Below are 15,624 nucleotides of genomic sequence, written 5' to 3'. Positions count from 1 at the left end.
TTTTCATTAAGTATTTTTTGAGTTATGAGACTTGAAAGTTGCAATATTTTGACATAAAATACAAGATATCTCGTAAAATATTCATTTTTTGATTATCTTATCTTAATACTTTTATGAAAAGAATAATGAGACGAATCAATTGCTGTAAAGAAAACACATAGTTATCTTTAAGAAAAAATCTGAATTTGCAACTAGCAGTTACACATTTTTACTTTAACATAATTATGTGTTTTAATTACGCCAATTAATATGTCTCATTATTCTATGCATAAAAGTATTAGAGTAAGATAATTGAGAAATTAATATTTTACGAGATATCTTGTATTTTATGTCAAAATATTGCAACTTTCAAATCTCATAACTCAAAAAATACTTAATGAAAAATACTTTATCATAAGTGTTTCGGAAAGCTCTCGAGGTAAGCTACAAGAATATGCAATAAAAAATAGGATGTTCTATTTAAAAAAATCAATGTGACCTTTACATGACCTCCAAATAAAAATTCAAGGTCAAACCAATGGTACTATCTTATGGCCTCCTCAAAACCCTACAACTTTGGTTGAAAACATTTTTCTCAGAAACGTTCTGTTTTCGAGATATTTGACCGTTTCCAGACTTTTCTAACACCCTGTATTTTCTGAGGTATGTGATGTTGAACCATTAGAGGTACCTCACAAATGAGTAACTTTTATATATATATATACATATATACACATATATATATATATATATATATATATATGACTTAATAATTAATTTGCATTCGTTAAATTACAAAATAATACATCAGTCATTTGAAATTGAATGAATTATTTTGAATTTGTGTGTGTGTGTGTGCGTGCGTGCGTGCGTGCGTGCGTGCGTGCGTGCGTGCGTGCGTGCGTGCGTGCGTGCGTGCGTGCGTGCGTGCGTGCGTGCGTGCGTGCGTGCGTGCGTGCGTGCGTGCGTGCGTGCGTGCGTGCGTGCGTGCGTGCGTGCGTGCGTGCGTGCGTGCGTGCGTGCGTGCGTGCGTGCGTGCGTGCGTGCGTGCGTGCGTGCGTGCGTGCGTGCGTGCGTGCGTGCGTGCGTGCGTGCGTGCGTGCGTGCGTGCGTGCGTGCGTGCGTGCGTGCGTGCGTGCGTGCGTGCGTGCGTGCGTGCGTGCGTGCGTGCGTGCGTGCGTGCGTGCGTGCGTGCGTGCGTGCGTGTGCGTGCGTGTGTTATAAATATATTATACGTGTATATATAATAATATTATTATATAAATAAATGTTTTTTATTTCTTATTCCTTTATAAGATTATATTATTAATTTTACAAAAATACATAGTTATTAACGTTATATATACTATACACATAAAACAATTATGTCTTTGGTATCCAAGACAGATATATTAATTTTTACAAAAATTATATTGTGGACATCTGTCTTTTAAAACAAAAAATAAAATATAAAAAACGAATATACTATGCATGTGTCATAATAAATCACAGACTAAAGAATTACAAATAAACATCATGAAAATAATAATATGATGCATACTAAAATATATAAAATACATAATAAAATGCAACTTTACGTATAGTGTATATTAATTATGTATATAATGGATATATATTCTTATTTTTCTGTTTCTTCAACTTTTTCTCTTGCAATTCTTACAGTTGCTTGGGCAAGCCACTTTGATGCATACTCTGCAATGTCGTTATCTGTAATATCTTTATGCGACATATGGACAGCTTCTGAAATACATAGAGGTATATTATTTAATATATATATATATATATATTTTAAATTAATTTTATATTAATGTAAATCTAAAATTTGTCAGATTTTTTTAAATTAAATAAAATTAATGTTAAATGATATATAAAAATGACACTTACGGATGACAACTTTTGAAAGTTTTAAATCTTTAAAGCTTCGTTTATTTTTTTCCCAGCCCAACTAAAATGTTTGGCTACATTATCGGTTAATACTTTTTTAAATATATTTCGTATTATAATATTTGCCGTATTTCCACCAACGAGTTTTAAAAAATGTAGCTGAAAGAAATAGTCAAGTTTTCAAATAATATCATACAATTGTTATCAAATAATACCATATTACCAAATAATACTAAAACATACTATTAACAACATAATATTATAATTTCCCCTTCACTTTAATTTTTTTAATTCAACTTTATAATGCACATATAGTATTATAAATAGTAAATACTAATTTAAGAAAACTTTGTATATACGTACCACATTGTCCTGAAATTTTCTTTCTTCCAGTTTTTCTTCGAAGGATATTAAATCAAACATTGTACATATCGGAAATAGATTATCGATTTCTGGGTTATTGCAAAATTCATAAGATTTCTCCTGTGATATACCCATAACTCTGTTTTCAATATTATTCAATTGATATAATATTTTGTTTAATTTCCAAAGGATATTTTTCTTAAAATCTGAATCTAAAATAAATACACATTATTTAGTTAATAAAATTATTGTATATTTGCATCTCGATAACTGAACTGAATTGATCTACAGTGTATCTGAATTTTCTTGTTGAATGACCTCTAAACATATTCTACATCTAAATATATATACAAGTTTGTCGATTTAAACGCGGAACACCCTGCATATTTCTTAGTATGTATATAACATATAAAAAAATAATTATTTTCAAAACTTACCATAAGTATCATCAAGATGTTCATTATTAGTAGGATTTTGTGTATAACGTGTTACATTACTTATTGTAATGTTATTATATGAGTCTAAAAATTAAAGTATAAATATTATTTAACAAATATCATATATTGTGCAAATATACATCATATTTAATAAATTATATATGTATACTTACCATTACTGTTTACTGTATTAAAGGAAGTGTTATCGCATAATACATTTTTCGTATTTTGTTTAGATGTGCTTGGTAACTGATAATTTTCGATTGAAACAAACTGACGTTTTTGCGGAAGAACAGGCAGGATTTTATTTTGTGGGACATTATTTTCTTTCTCTTTAACAGAAGATAAATCTGAATCTTCAGAACTAGATACATGTTTTCTTGCTGCTTTTTGACGTCTTCTGTTTTTACTTTCTTGTTCTCGTTTTTGTAATTCACTTGATGATACAAGAGTATCTACATTGGATGTATCCTCTGCTAGCTTTAATTTCTTTAAGCCTTCTTCATACGTATCTAAATTATTAATAATAAAATAAAATGATATAAAAGTTACATATAATAAAAAAATTTATGTATTGCATTATTCATTTACCTGTAAAGCCAATAACTTTTTTAATTGGTAACTCATCCCAATCAGATTTTTCTTTTGGCATCTCTTTTTTTATAATAGCCTTATTAATACGTAATTTAGTTTTAAAATGACTAGGCCAAATGGTTGACAAAGTAGCTGCATTATACCATATTGAAGGTATAACTTGCAGCCTATCTTGAAATTCCACGATTACAAATCTGGCGGTACTCATTTTTTATTTATGGGTATTCCATGTACGCAATTGTAAATATGCCTTCTATTGTTTTAAGAAAAATCTATTATAGCGTTAGTGGTACGGATTAATCCAATCCGGGTTCCGGGTTTTCTAATCACATCAGTCATTCCATTCTTCTGGAAAATGATTCTACCACTCGAAAACGCTATTAGATAACGCACGAAATTATATTTGATGATTCAGAGGAAATATTGCAAACGTATTTCGATCATTCCCATAAGGAATTTTCCATGTTTTGCACAATAAATCAGTAATTGGACAAAAGATAATTTTATCATGATCTAGTTTTACTACTTTAATATTAAAATCATTGGATGAACATGGTAATGTATAGACTTCTTTTACATACTTAAGTTTCTTTCCAATAAGAAAAATGTCCTTATTCTTTTTTTGCACTATGTTCAGAACCAAAATACATGTATCATTTCTTAATAAATTATTGCAACTTTTGCAATTTATATTAAATTTTTCATTTGATATCATTTGATATTGAAACTGGACGTCAAAAATATCAGGTATCGGACCATTGTTATGTAAAAATTTACATGAATATGCCTCATTATTGCTATTGTGTTCTGAACGTAAAATATTACAGTTATCAATTTCATGATATCTTTTAAATAATTGTTGTAATGGTTTCTCATTTTTTCGTAATCGTCTTTTAATAAATGACATATAGTTTTCAAAGCGAAAAGCGCTGAAGTTGTCCAAAGAACCAAATAATCTTACATCATTACATATATGTAGAAGATTATGTACGTTATGCGAAACATATTGTTTGCCGTATAGTATTTCAAACGATTTAACAAAATGATCCAATAAAGCTTCCGCAAAATTTATTAATTCTTTATTTTGACATAAATGTTGACGTATTAGAATTGTTATAGCTACATGTAGTGTCAAAAAGTGAATATATATCTCTCGTTTTATTACGTATTTTAATACAATAGGACCCGTATATAATAAAAAATTTCTAAACTCAGCTTTCCAGTGTTTAACTTCTTTTAGTGATCTGGGTTTTCTAACAAAATCATTTGGCATAGTATTTCTAAATAACATCAACAAATGTGATATTTTGTTAATAGATCTTGTATTTAAACGGACAGAATATGGGCCTTTCATCCATAGAATTATCATTTTTTTTACAACTCCTAAACATATAAGGTGCATATAGTCTAATGGTGTATTAGTTAAAGGTAAAAATTCTGGAACATTATTTAAAATAGAATGACTAATCTGAAAATTTTTATATGCATTAATGCCAAATAATTCGTCTTTTCTTAAAGGATAAGTTTTATCATTTGGAAAACAAATTCTATTCTTTACATATTTTCCTTTAATTAAACATTTAGTGCAACTATAAAAACCAGTGTGTCCTTTTATACATAAAACAAAAGATTTTGCAGGTGCATCACATATTAAAGCAAATAATCTAATTGCGATTATATTTCCAGCATGATTATAACCATTATTAATTAAATTAATTAAGTCGTCGACAAGAGGTTGCAAAAAAACATTAGGATCAGTAGGTTTTTGGAAACCGAAATAAGTACCAACAAGATACACTGCCATATTGATCGTATTAGAACATAAAATTGTCCATAAAGATACTTGCGATGATTTTGCTAATGAAAGCCCATCAATATTTATAATTAAATTAATAGAAGTACTATAATTTTTTGAGAGCATTTTTTTAATAATATCTTTGAAACCTAAATGAAAATATTCTCCTTCACACATTTTAAAAGCATTAGTTGCTCTTGGAGTTTGTAATAGTGTCCGTATATCTGCAAGTATATTATACGATGTATATCGCCGAAAAATATGTAATAAATCATTACATGCGTTTTGAGTAATATTATGGGATACTGCCCATGTAGCTATAGCATTTCTTAATTCGTTTTCATCATTATTATCATCAATATTGTTTATATCATTGATAATGCAGTTTTGATAGTTAGAGCTGTTTGCTATATTATTATTACTATATTGAAAATTATTGTGATCCTCTGAGAGTGTACATTCAATAAATACTTTCTTATCATTAGTATCATGCGAATTAGAAATATCAATATTATCATCATTTAAATCTAAATTAGAACAATCTTTAGAAAAAATATTTGTAGAATCATAATTTGAAACATATTCAGAACACCCTGCAATATCTACATTAGTATTATTTGAAATAATTCGCCTAGCATGACGTTTAGAAATAAGTTTTTTTTGTGCGTTATTCATATTTCCCAATAACAATAATTGCATAAATACAATATCATACTGCAAAAAAATGTATTATTGTTAAGCAGGTAATATAATAAGAAGCCTAACAAATTTAATAAATATACATTTGTGCAAATTAATCACTTATTTCAATATATATATATATATATATGTAGCTTTAACTTTATAAGTTATATAGAATTTTCTTTTCATATATTTCAAAGTGTCATTTACAGTATAATAGGAGCATTTATCTTTTATCGATAAACTACTGGAATTAAATAATGTTTTAAAATGCATTGAATAAAATAAATGACTTATATATTTAAGTCTGTGTCTTTAAGTAATGCACATTGCAATAATCTGTCTTGTACGTTAAGTCTTACAAAAACGTCTTTGTATATGTATACATTTAAAACATTAATACATAAGATAGTTATTGTGCATTACTTTATTAAAGACACAGACTTAAACCATAAAACATTGTTTTAAAATTATGAATCAGTTATTCTGCTATAAAGCCCTTATAGTTTTTCAAATGTATTTATATGATGTTTTACATACCAGTAATTATATGTATATGCGATTATAGTATACCGCTGTCACTGACACTCTTTTATCTCCTATATATCATTTTATTTTTCTTTATTTCTTCAAAAAATATCGATGAAAGCAAATGTCGCAATCGGGATGAATTTCTTCCGAGAAGATTCTTCTATATAATTGTTGAAATTCTCTATAATTATTCTCACAGCTGGAGTCAGATGCATTATATTATTCAATAGACTTTTGCGATCAATATACTTTATAAGAAATTACAAAATATCTGCATGAAAGATATTAGTCAAAAATTAGGTTAAGTGGATTTATATAATCATCACTATAAAATTGAATATTGTTAAAAAAATAATTATACATTTACATATCTTCTCTATATATATATATATTGTTTTTCTCGCACTTATTTTAATATTTATTTGCATTAAATAAGTTACTTTTCTTTATATGAATTATGCAGGCACTGCTAGCCACGTGGCACGTGGGTAACTATAACCTCGAAAAGTTCACCCATAAGACACTTCTGCATGTGATACAACACAACCTCGCTGCATTCATAAAGACCGTACAATATCGTATAAGATTGAAAATTTTAAAAATATTTTTGTTTATAATGACAGGCATTTATAACTTCTTGTATACTCTTTTACTTTAAGCAATATACGCACATATATAATAAAAAGCATAAAATACATTATTTTTACAATATTGTTGAAATGTTGCTATAACATTGTTCGAACTATATTGCAAATCATGCCTATACAATGTTTCTGCAATAGTGCACTGCAACGTACAATATTGTACCGTTGCTGCAATGTTGCTGCAATATTGCACTGCAACGTGTAATATTGCAACGTTGCTGCAATGTCGCTGCAACTTTTTGTGCTGTATGGGTATATATATATATATATATATATATATATATTGCGACGATTTTCCCCGGGGGATCGAAAGGGAAGGCGAACGGGAGAGTGATTTTCGCAGGCAATCGCCGTCAAAAAAAAGAAAACGGAAAGATGGGAGGACGCGCCGGCTCGGGAACGAGAATGACGGGGTCCCTTTATCCTGACAGCGCCGATGGTAGCTGTTAAACGTTAATAATATATCATCGATTTTGTTACGTGGGAAGATGGCAAAAATATCGTCGACATATCTATAAAAAACTCGGATGTCAAAATCTAATAATTTTAAGCAGTGTGACTCTAAGTCGTCTATTACTAAGTCAGCTACAATGGGTGACAATGGTGATCCCATCACCGGAAAATTTAAACCCGATTTATAACAATATTTTCAAATATTTTTAACGACATTCGATCTCTGTTTGTTTGGTTGTCACTGTTTTTGAAGGAGATTTCAGTCTACTTTTTGTCGTGTGCTTGTGATGTGTAATAGACAATTTTGTAATAATTACTGCTCATCGTCATCGAAAAGGTATGGGCAGTTACGATCTTTCGTTTTATGATTTAATTAATTACAACAAATAACTCGATAAATATTTAAGTTCACAATACTGTATGACGTCAAATTCTTACGCAAATTTTCAATTTTTAAATTTTAGACTTGATAAGGATCTAAACCAAAGGCCTAAACGTTGTCGTTGTCATGAGAAATTTGTTTAACATCGAATAAATGAATATAAGCTTAATTCTGCCAGTTGTTCGCCTAACCATTATACCTTCTGAATGAAATATAAAGTATATCTTTTTTTATCAATTTAATTTCTGATATAGTCCCAATAAGAGATACAAAACGTGAAATATAACCTATAAGAATAACCTATAATTAAGACATAAAAAAAACATTAGAAATGACTAAAAAGATATCTAAAAGAAGCCATAAAGACGGATGACACCCGTTTGGACACGGAACGATTGGACACCGCACGATTGGACGGGAGCGTCCGAAATGGCCACGGTTAAATTTGACTACGTTCGAAACGGCCACGTTCGAAACGAATACGTTCGGAATGGCCACACATTTGTAATGGCCACACGTTCGAAACGGCCACGTGTGGCCATTCCGAACGTGGCCATTACGAACGTGGCCGTTTCGAACGTGGCCATTACAAACGTAGCCATTTCGAACGTGGCCATTCCGAACGTGGCTATTACGAACGTGGCCGTTTCGAACGTGGCCATTACGAATGTGGCCGTTTCGAACGTGACCATTACGAACATGTGGCCATTCTGAACGTGGCCGTTTCGAACGTGGCCATTACGAACGTGGCCGTTTCGAACGTGGCCATTACGAACGTGTGGCCATTCCGAACGTGGTCGTTTCGAAAGTGGCCATTTCGAACGTGGTCAAATTTAACCGTGGCCATTTTGAACGTGGACAAATTATATTCACTCGATTGGACACACACTTTGCACGATTGGACATGAAAACTTTATCTTGATATATATTTTTAATATTTTTATAACACACACACACACACGCACACACGGAGGTGCAGGGGGGAACCTCCGGCCCTCCACCTCCCGCATCCACCCCGTCCACCTCACTTCGCGTGGAAATCCATATGAACTTTGCTTTGTCTTGCAATGTACATGCGAAACGAGATGTCCAATCGTGCAGAATGCGTGTCCAATCGTGTAAAGTGTGTGTCCAACCGTGCAGTGTCCAATCGTTCTGTGTCCAAACGGAATACTCCCCATAAAGACGACTGAAAGATATCTACAATAGTCATCTTTTAGTCAGCATATGGAGAGGCTTATAAGTGACTGAATTCGAGTCATAAGACGACTTTAAGTCAACTTTCCGTCGACTAAACGCTTTGAGTAAAAGATGTCTTTGACAAAAATATACCCAGTTTTAATAATACTTTTAATCGACTTTGTGCTGTCTGGGATATTTTTGAAGTCACACATTTCAATGTTACTTTAATATTTTATTGCAATGTTTCTGAAAGCATATATTTCAATGTTGCTGCAATGTTTCATTGTAATATCTCCCAGGGTGGACATTTCAATGTTGCCGCAATCTTGCAACAACATTGCAGTGATATTTCGCAACTTCTATGCAATATTATAATGTTTCAGTGTAATATCTATGCAATGTTTCTGCAACATTTCCGTGCTGTATAGGAAATATGACCAAAAAAACATCTTTTCATCGACTAAAATTAATTATGACTTTTAGAAGACATCTTTTAGACATCTTTCAAAAGATGACTTTTTTGTAGGCAGAAAGATGACTTAAAAAGACATCCTCTCGTCATCTTTTAGTATTATGTGCTGTCTGGGCTATACCACGTTGACATATTATGCCACTGAACACTCAACACTGAACAGACAACGCATATTATAAAATTTAGCGCACGCAGCGCCGCGGTTTAAGCAAAATGTTTTTGCAACATTGCTGGATCATTTCAATGAAATATTGCAATTATATATCTCTGTAATATCCATGCAATATTATATTGAAATGTGCAATGTTGCAACGTTTCTGCAATGTAACTGGAAGTTTCGGTGCTGTATGGGGTTTTTTTCATTTTTCGTTTGCGATAATTTTTCGCCCAATATCGACAACATGTCTGAAAAATACAGATTTAGTTTTAAAATTATGTATCTTAGCCAAAAAAAATTGTAGGAAAGTTTAAAAAAAGCATTTTGTAGGCAAAATGTTGTAGTTTATGAAACTTGACTTAAATTTTTCGAGAGAAATTTTTTTACCGAGTTGTGCAGAGTGTCAAAAATACAATAAAATTTTAAGAAAACAATGTTCTTTTTTAAAGTACAGAACAAGGAAAATATAAAAATTTTTTAATGTACTGATAACGCATTAAAGTTGCTATCGGTAATTAAAAAAATTTTTGTATTTTTCTTGTTCTGTGCTTTAAAAAAGAACATTGTTTTGTTTCTATTTTTGACACTCTGCAACTCGGTAAAAAGATTGCTCTCGAAAAATTTAAGTCAAGTTTCATAAATACGGAATAAAAAATACGGAAATTTTAAGGGTACCTAATAATTTTGTCAATGGCTGTAATTAAAAATCATCTGATTTATGTCATTTTAATCATAAAAATCTCATTAATCTATTAAAATTATTTTCAAACCAATAAAATGCGAAATAAAATTTTATTTTCTATGGTAAGATGATATATGATATGAAAAACAATAGATAAAAAAATTCTCGCGAGCGAGACTTCGGACTCTTTTCATATATGTACTTTCTATATATACTACTATATTGCTAACATCCATAAGAGGAAAAGAGACAAAAGACGTGCCAAAAAGAGACACATAGCAGACGATTTAACTGTTCTACGCATGCGTCACGTTTGTAAATCATGGCTTATTGGACGCATTCGGTTCCAATACATGCATATCACACAGTTATTCTGCTCTAGAGCGAGAGACGAATAGCGTCCGCACCGTAATGTTGGCTACAACTTTTCGATCTCTGTTAGAGCTCCGTAAAGTTAGCCGAATCACTTTGATTTGTTTATAATTAAAATTAACTAATCGTTTGGAAATCGTGTGGAGATGATCAGAAGTCTAATTAAAACGTTTGGAGGTTCATCTTTTTTTTTAATTAAATAATTAAAATTTTGATGTAAAGTAAGCCGAACATTTTTATTTTTCGTCCAATCGAGTTAAACAAGAGTTTATTCGATGCAGAATCGTTAGGTGGTCACGAATAAATTCTTTACGACGTTTGGAGGTCCATATAGTTTATCCGAAAAATGAAAAAAATCATGTGCGGTAAAATTCCAAATTCTTTTAAGGCTGATTCACACTTTGGCAGAAAAACAGAAAGCAGACAACAAAAGCCAATCAAAACTCGCGCTGGCAATTGGCTGTTGAGTAAAGAATTTCTAATGTTTTTATATGATAATATGATTGCGATCCAAGAGACACGTCTGATGTTTCAAAACATTTGATTGATCAATCAAAATAAACTGAGTAAAGATTTCTTTAACCTGATTGGTTAATTCAGTACTTTTTAAAGCATCTGTAGCAATTTTTCGACTACGGCTTATATGTCATGCACACACTCTTGCATAACGCATAATGGGTCATCTACAATGGTCGTATAACGTAAGATCGCAAGCAAATTGACCAATGATAGTCAAGCATTTTCGAAAATGCTTATATGCCATGCACACACTCTTGCATAACGCATAATGGGTCATCTACAATGGTCGTATAACGTAAGATCACAAGCAAATTGACCAATGATAGTCAAGCATTTTTGAAAATGTTTATGTCATGCACACACTCTTGCATAACGCAAAATGGGTCATCTACAATGGCCGTAGAACGTAAGATCGCAAGCAAATTGACCAATGACAGTCAAGCATTTTCGAAAATCATTGGTTTTTATTTCAAACAAATGTTGACTTGACAAACAGGTAACAAAACTGTAATTTTATAATTTTTTCCCTTTTCCACATTAAATTATAACGCCCATTCTTCGTTCTTGTAAGTACTTCAATTGAGGAAAAGAATTTATCAATCTGTGTAGCCAAAAAAAAATATTTATACACGAAAAGTTTTCATTCATTTCGTCGATAAAAAAGATGGGTCAAGCATCCCCAAAATATATTAAACGAAACAAAAAAAAGCATGAAATTACTTGATGTATGCATATATCTTAATATAAATGGCTAAATGAAATGGATGGATCATGTACATTTTTGCATGTGAGTAAATGGATTTTCATTTTTATTACGAGAAAATAGAAAAACAATTTAAAAAATTTTTGTTTTAATATCTAGCTTGTTTTAAAATCAATTAAAATATCATAATAGAGCTAAAACTCATTATGTATATGTGCGCACGCGCAAATATACATAATATCCGTTCGGTCTCTCAATCTCATGCACGCATATAATATGTACACATATTATTTATTCATTTTTTATAATACACAGTTTACATTCGATAATTTTTTAATTAGATGTAAGAAAAATAATTAATATTATCAATAATATATTATTAATTATTTAATTCAATGTTATGGCCATTGCAAATTAATACCTGTAACGTCTAATGCTACAATATCCACTTCAGCATTAAGAAAATCGCATAGACTCGGCTTAGTTCTACCAAAATCACCATGTACGAATTCCTTCACATATGTACCTGCTTGTGTTTTGACATCGAGAATGAAAAATTTATCGGTTCTCTCAGAAACTTGCAATTTCTTCAGTTCGTGCGGCTTTGCCCAGCGTACGCGCATTTCGTAAATAATGCGTGTTCGTGGACTTAAAGGCCGTCTATGCAACACTCTTATTGGTGTTTTCTGAATGATTTTGATATTCTTCAATTCATTTAGAATTTTTAATTGTGATAAACTGTCACCGTTTGCATTTCGACAAATACATAGCGCTCGATAAAATTTCGTTTTAATATTCTCACCTTCCTTAAGTTTTTTTAAATCGAGCCTGAAAAAAAACGTACATATATTCACTATAATTTAATTACATAGTTTAATTAATTTATTTATTTTAATTTAAATCTAAATATATATATATATATATAGTGATTTAAAACAACCTGATGTCCTTAAAATGCGTTACGCCGTCCCTGTATGCCCGTTGTATCCGACTCGTAAATAGCTATTTTCAGAAACTAAGCTTCAGACAAAATTTTGTAAAAGTAAAAATCGTCTTAGAATTCGCTCAAGAACATGTCATTTTAAGGACATCAGGTTGTTTTGAATCACCCTGTGTATATATATATATATATATATATATATATATATATATATAAAAAGATATATATATATATATATATATATATATATATTCTTTTTTTTCTCAATATTCTCAACAATTCGATTTATTTTATTTTATTTTAAAACTATATTAAACCAGTTTGAACAAATTGTTTTAAATAAAAAGCATACCTTGAAAGAATTTTTAAACCTGATGTTATTTGGACTTGTTTAGTTGACTGGTTGATATTTTCAGCTAAATGTCTCAAAAGTTCATTTGTAATATTTGTCATACGAGGATTCAGTACCTCAACTGCAAATGGTCGACCACCATATATGTTTCGTACATCAACATCTTCTCTTCCTGACGATAAAAATTTTATTGCTGTGCAAATATAAACATTTTTATAACTTTGTTGAAAGTAGAACCATATACAATAATAATATAAATACAATCAGATTGTACATTCTGCCTTCATAGTTTCAGCAATAAGATTGCACAGCAAGTCTTGCACTGAGGTATCCACTTTTTTCTCACCATTTATGAACCATGGAGTCTGACTGAGTTTTCTTGAGAATTTGTTGTAACATCCTAAAATTGTGTCAGAAATTTAATACTATACCATAAATATTCATTTAATGATTGTTAATCACAATTAATTCTAAATGAATTGAATATCAAAATCATTCAAAAATATTCAAATAACTCAAGTATCATTTTCATTATATTTAGTTATTTTGATACCTCCTATGAAAATACTGCTATGAGAACACAAGATATTATCTACAGAAACAAACATTTTTGATACAATTTGTGAAATTGTAAAATGTTGCAGAAGCTGTTCATCTGTTGTTTTAATGAGTAAAGTTTCAATATTCTTCCTACTAAATGTATTATCATTCCATTTTCTTTTCTTTTGTTTCTTATTACCTTCTTTATATTTATTCATTCTAAAAGTACAAATATGAGAATTTCTTTAAATATTGTTATTACAAACATAATTTTCTTTTATTTAAATTATCTTCTTTATCATTAATAATTATACTCATCTTGATTTAGATTGCATAAAATTTTAAAAGAGATGCTCACAATTCTTTAAATATCATCTCATCATTGGCATATGTTAAGAAAATTTCAATGAGAAAAGGCGATGGTGTTAACAGATCTATACATTTTTTTATAGCTTCTTCAAGTTTTGGAATCATAAATGATTTCCAGGTATCTTTGATATTTTGTAATCTTGTTCTAAAAGTATCTACAACAGATTTATTAATATCCAATTCTTTAGACATATGAGCAAACAATATATGTTCTCTGAGTTTCACTGATACGGGAACAGTCAATGCACAAGTAAAAGTTGTACAATCATAACCTTTTCTTTTTACTTCCTCTATTACCTGTGTAATTCAAAAGCATCAAATATTAAGTTAAATGTATATAGAAATATGTATATATTGCTATATTTTACCTTTAGAATTACTTTTTCTAGTGTCTTATCTTGAAGTATTCCTAAACATACAACACAAGGTATTTCTTCCAAAGAAATATAATCTTTTGTATCAAAACTGTCCATCTATAACATCATATTATGAAATCAAATCTTTTAAATCTCTTTATCAAATCAAATCTGGATATAATAAAATTATTTTTATAGATAAAGATGATTTAAATTAAATTATTTTTTATAGATGAGATTATTTTTTATAGATATTTCCATATAATAAAATTGATGTTACAAATTTAACTAAACTATTTTTATTGTGATTATAAATAATACCGATTAGTATTACTAAAAATGTTATTTTTCTTTCTTTATTAAAAAAACAAACTTACTTGCGCCACAAATTCAAAAGGCTTGCAATAATATTCTGATGTACGACATCCAATATATCGTAAACAACATCTTAAGCAGCAGCTTTGTGATTTTAAAAAATGAAAAATCTTTTTCTCGTCCTCCGTCAAAATAGTAAACATTGTAATAATCAAAATATATATTTAATCTTTTGTTTTTTCTCTAAATCTTTGTATCGATGATACAAGAAACTAGAACTCGAACAAGGTTATGTGTACAAGCCAAAGAGTAAAAAGAAACAGGAGGGAGCATATGGCTCGAGCTAAACGGACAGAAATGTCTATATATACCAGCATAAAAGTGGACACTCAAAATGGCTGCTTATTGGCGCCAAAATTGAATGGCTTTTCGGAGATGCTGGAAGAACAAAGTTTTAAATATAAATATGGAATATACTTAATATTTTTAATAAAATCAACTCAATACGATTAAATTGAAATATATAATTTCAATATGCAACAAATAAAATAATATATATTAATAATATTGAAATTTTAACACATTGTTTACTGTCCTTTAAATAGTATATCTAAATAAAATATTAAATTCTTGTTATTATATTGATAACAATTATTAACCGATGAAATGTTATCCCATAATTTTGCCATGCGTGTCTCTCTAACAACAGCAGCAGACGATGCTAATAAGCGTCAAAAAGTGGACACTCAAGATGGCGGCTTCCGTCAGCGATTTGGCTAGCTCCCACCACCGATACATTTCCTCCTGTTCCTTTTTACTCTTTGGTACAAGCCATAGAGATATTATATATAGAGTACGGGAATGCTATGCTAGCCCGTGAGTGGATGCGATAGCGAAATAGAAGGAGAACGCCTGCTATATG

At 30.1% G+C, this 15,624-nt stretch overlaps 2 protein-coding genes across 10 annotated transcripts; both read right to left on the bottom strand.

The window, feature by feature from the left end:
- Nucleotides 1–1,335: 1,335 nt before the first annotated feature.
- LOC140667715 (uncharacterized) lies at nucleotides 1,336–8,828 on the bottom strand. Of its 9 annotated transcripts, none has more exons than XR_012047061.1 (8): nucleotides 8,817–8,828; nucleotides 6,274–6,535; nucleotides 3,255–5,766; nucleotides 2,837–3,175; nucleotides 2,664–2,747; nucleotides 2,227–2,438; nucleotides 1,864–2,022; nucleotides 1,336–1,719 (listed from the first exon to the last, which is right to left on the bottom strand). XR_012047061.1 is itself a non-coding variant. In XM_072895883.1 (8 exons), exons 3-7 carry the CDS (start codon nucleotides 3,463–3,465, stop codon nucleotides 1,885–1,887), a joined length of 984 nt encoding a protein of 327 aa, XP_072751984.1. In that variant the 5' UTR covers nucleotides 3,466–3,634; nucleotides 6,274–6,535; nucleotides 6,626–6,640; the 3' UTR covers nucleotides 1,349–1,719; nucleotides 1,864–1,884. The 9 variants fall into 9 exon arrangements, 3 of the variants coding, with proteins under 3 accessions (XP_072751984.1, XP_072751985.1, XP_072751986.1); XR_012047058.1 differs by lacking the exon at nucleotides 8,817–8,828 and adding an exon at nucleotides 6,626–8,769; XR_012047059.1 differs by lacking the exon at nucleotides 8,817–8,828 and adding an exon at nucleotides 6,705–8,769.
- Nucleotides 8,829–12,100: 3,272 nt separating this feature from the next.
- Pus10 (Pseudouridine synthase 10) lies at nucleotides 12,101–15,063 on the bottom strand. Its single transcript, XM_072895886.1, has 7 exons — nucleotides 14,765–15,063; nucleotides 14,400–14,504; nucleotides 14,021–14,328; nucleotides 13,676–13,881; nucleotides 13,397–13,522; nucleotides 13,123–13,315; nucleotides 12,101–12,658 (listed from the first exon to the last, which is right to left on the bottom strand). Exons 1-7 carry the CDS (start codon nucleotides 14,903–14,905, stop codon nucleotides 12,229–12,231), a joined length of 1,509 nt encoding a protein of 502 aa, XP_072751987.1. The 5' UTR covers nucleotides 14,906–15,063; the 3' UTR covers nucleotides 12,101–12,228.
- Between the last annotated feature and the right edge of the window lie 561 nt (nucleotides 15,064–15,624).

Source organism: Anoplolepis gracilipes, chromosome 7, assembly GCF_047496725.1.
Source record: "Anoplolepis gracilipes chromosome 7, ASM4749672v1, whole genome shotgun sequence".
NCBI classification, from domain to species: Eukaryota; Metazoa; Arthropoda; class Insecta; order Hymenoptera; family Formicidae; genus Anoplolepis; species Anoplolepis gracilipes.
The sequence above is the reverse complement of the archived record's forward strand: the minus strand, read 5'-3'. Positions and strand labels throughout refer to the sequence as shown.

What these genes read in the sequence shown, in the direction of transcription:
- LOC140667715 (XM_072895883.1), bottom strand. Translation starts at nt 3,465, where the DNA reads ATGAGTACCGCCAGATTTGTAATCGTGGAATTTCAAGATAGGCTGCAA. An exon ending in AAAAGTTATTGGCTTTACAG is followed by an intron (nt 3,176 to 3,254) that starts GTAAATGAATAA and finishes TTAATAATTTAG; the next exon opens with ATACGTATGAAGAAGGCTTA. An exon ending in ACATCTTGATGATACTTATG is followed by an intron (nt 2,439 to 2,663) that starts GTAAGTTTTGAA and finishes TATTTATTTTAG; the next exon opens with ATTCAGATTTTAAGAAAAAT.
- Pus10 (XM_072895886.1), bottom strand. Translation starts at nt 14,905, where the DNA reads ATGTTTACTATTTTGACGGAGGACGAGAAAAAGATTTTTCATTTTTTA. An exon ending in TAGCAGTATTTTCATAGGAG is followed by an intron (nt 13,523 to 13,675) that starts GTATCAAAATAA and finishes ACACAATTTTAG; the next exon opens with GATGTTACAACAAATTCTCA. An exon ending in TGAAACTATGAAGGCAGAAT is followed by an intron (nt 13,316 to 13,396) that starts GTACAATCTGAT and finishes ATATTTGCACAG; the next exon opens with CAATAAAATTTTTATCGTCA.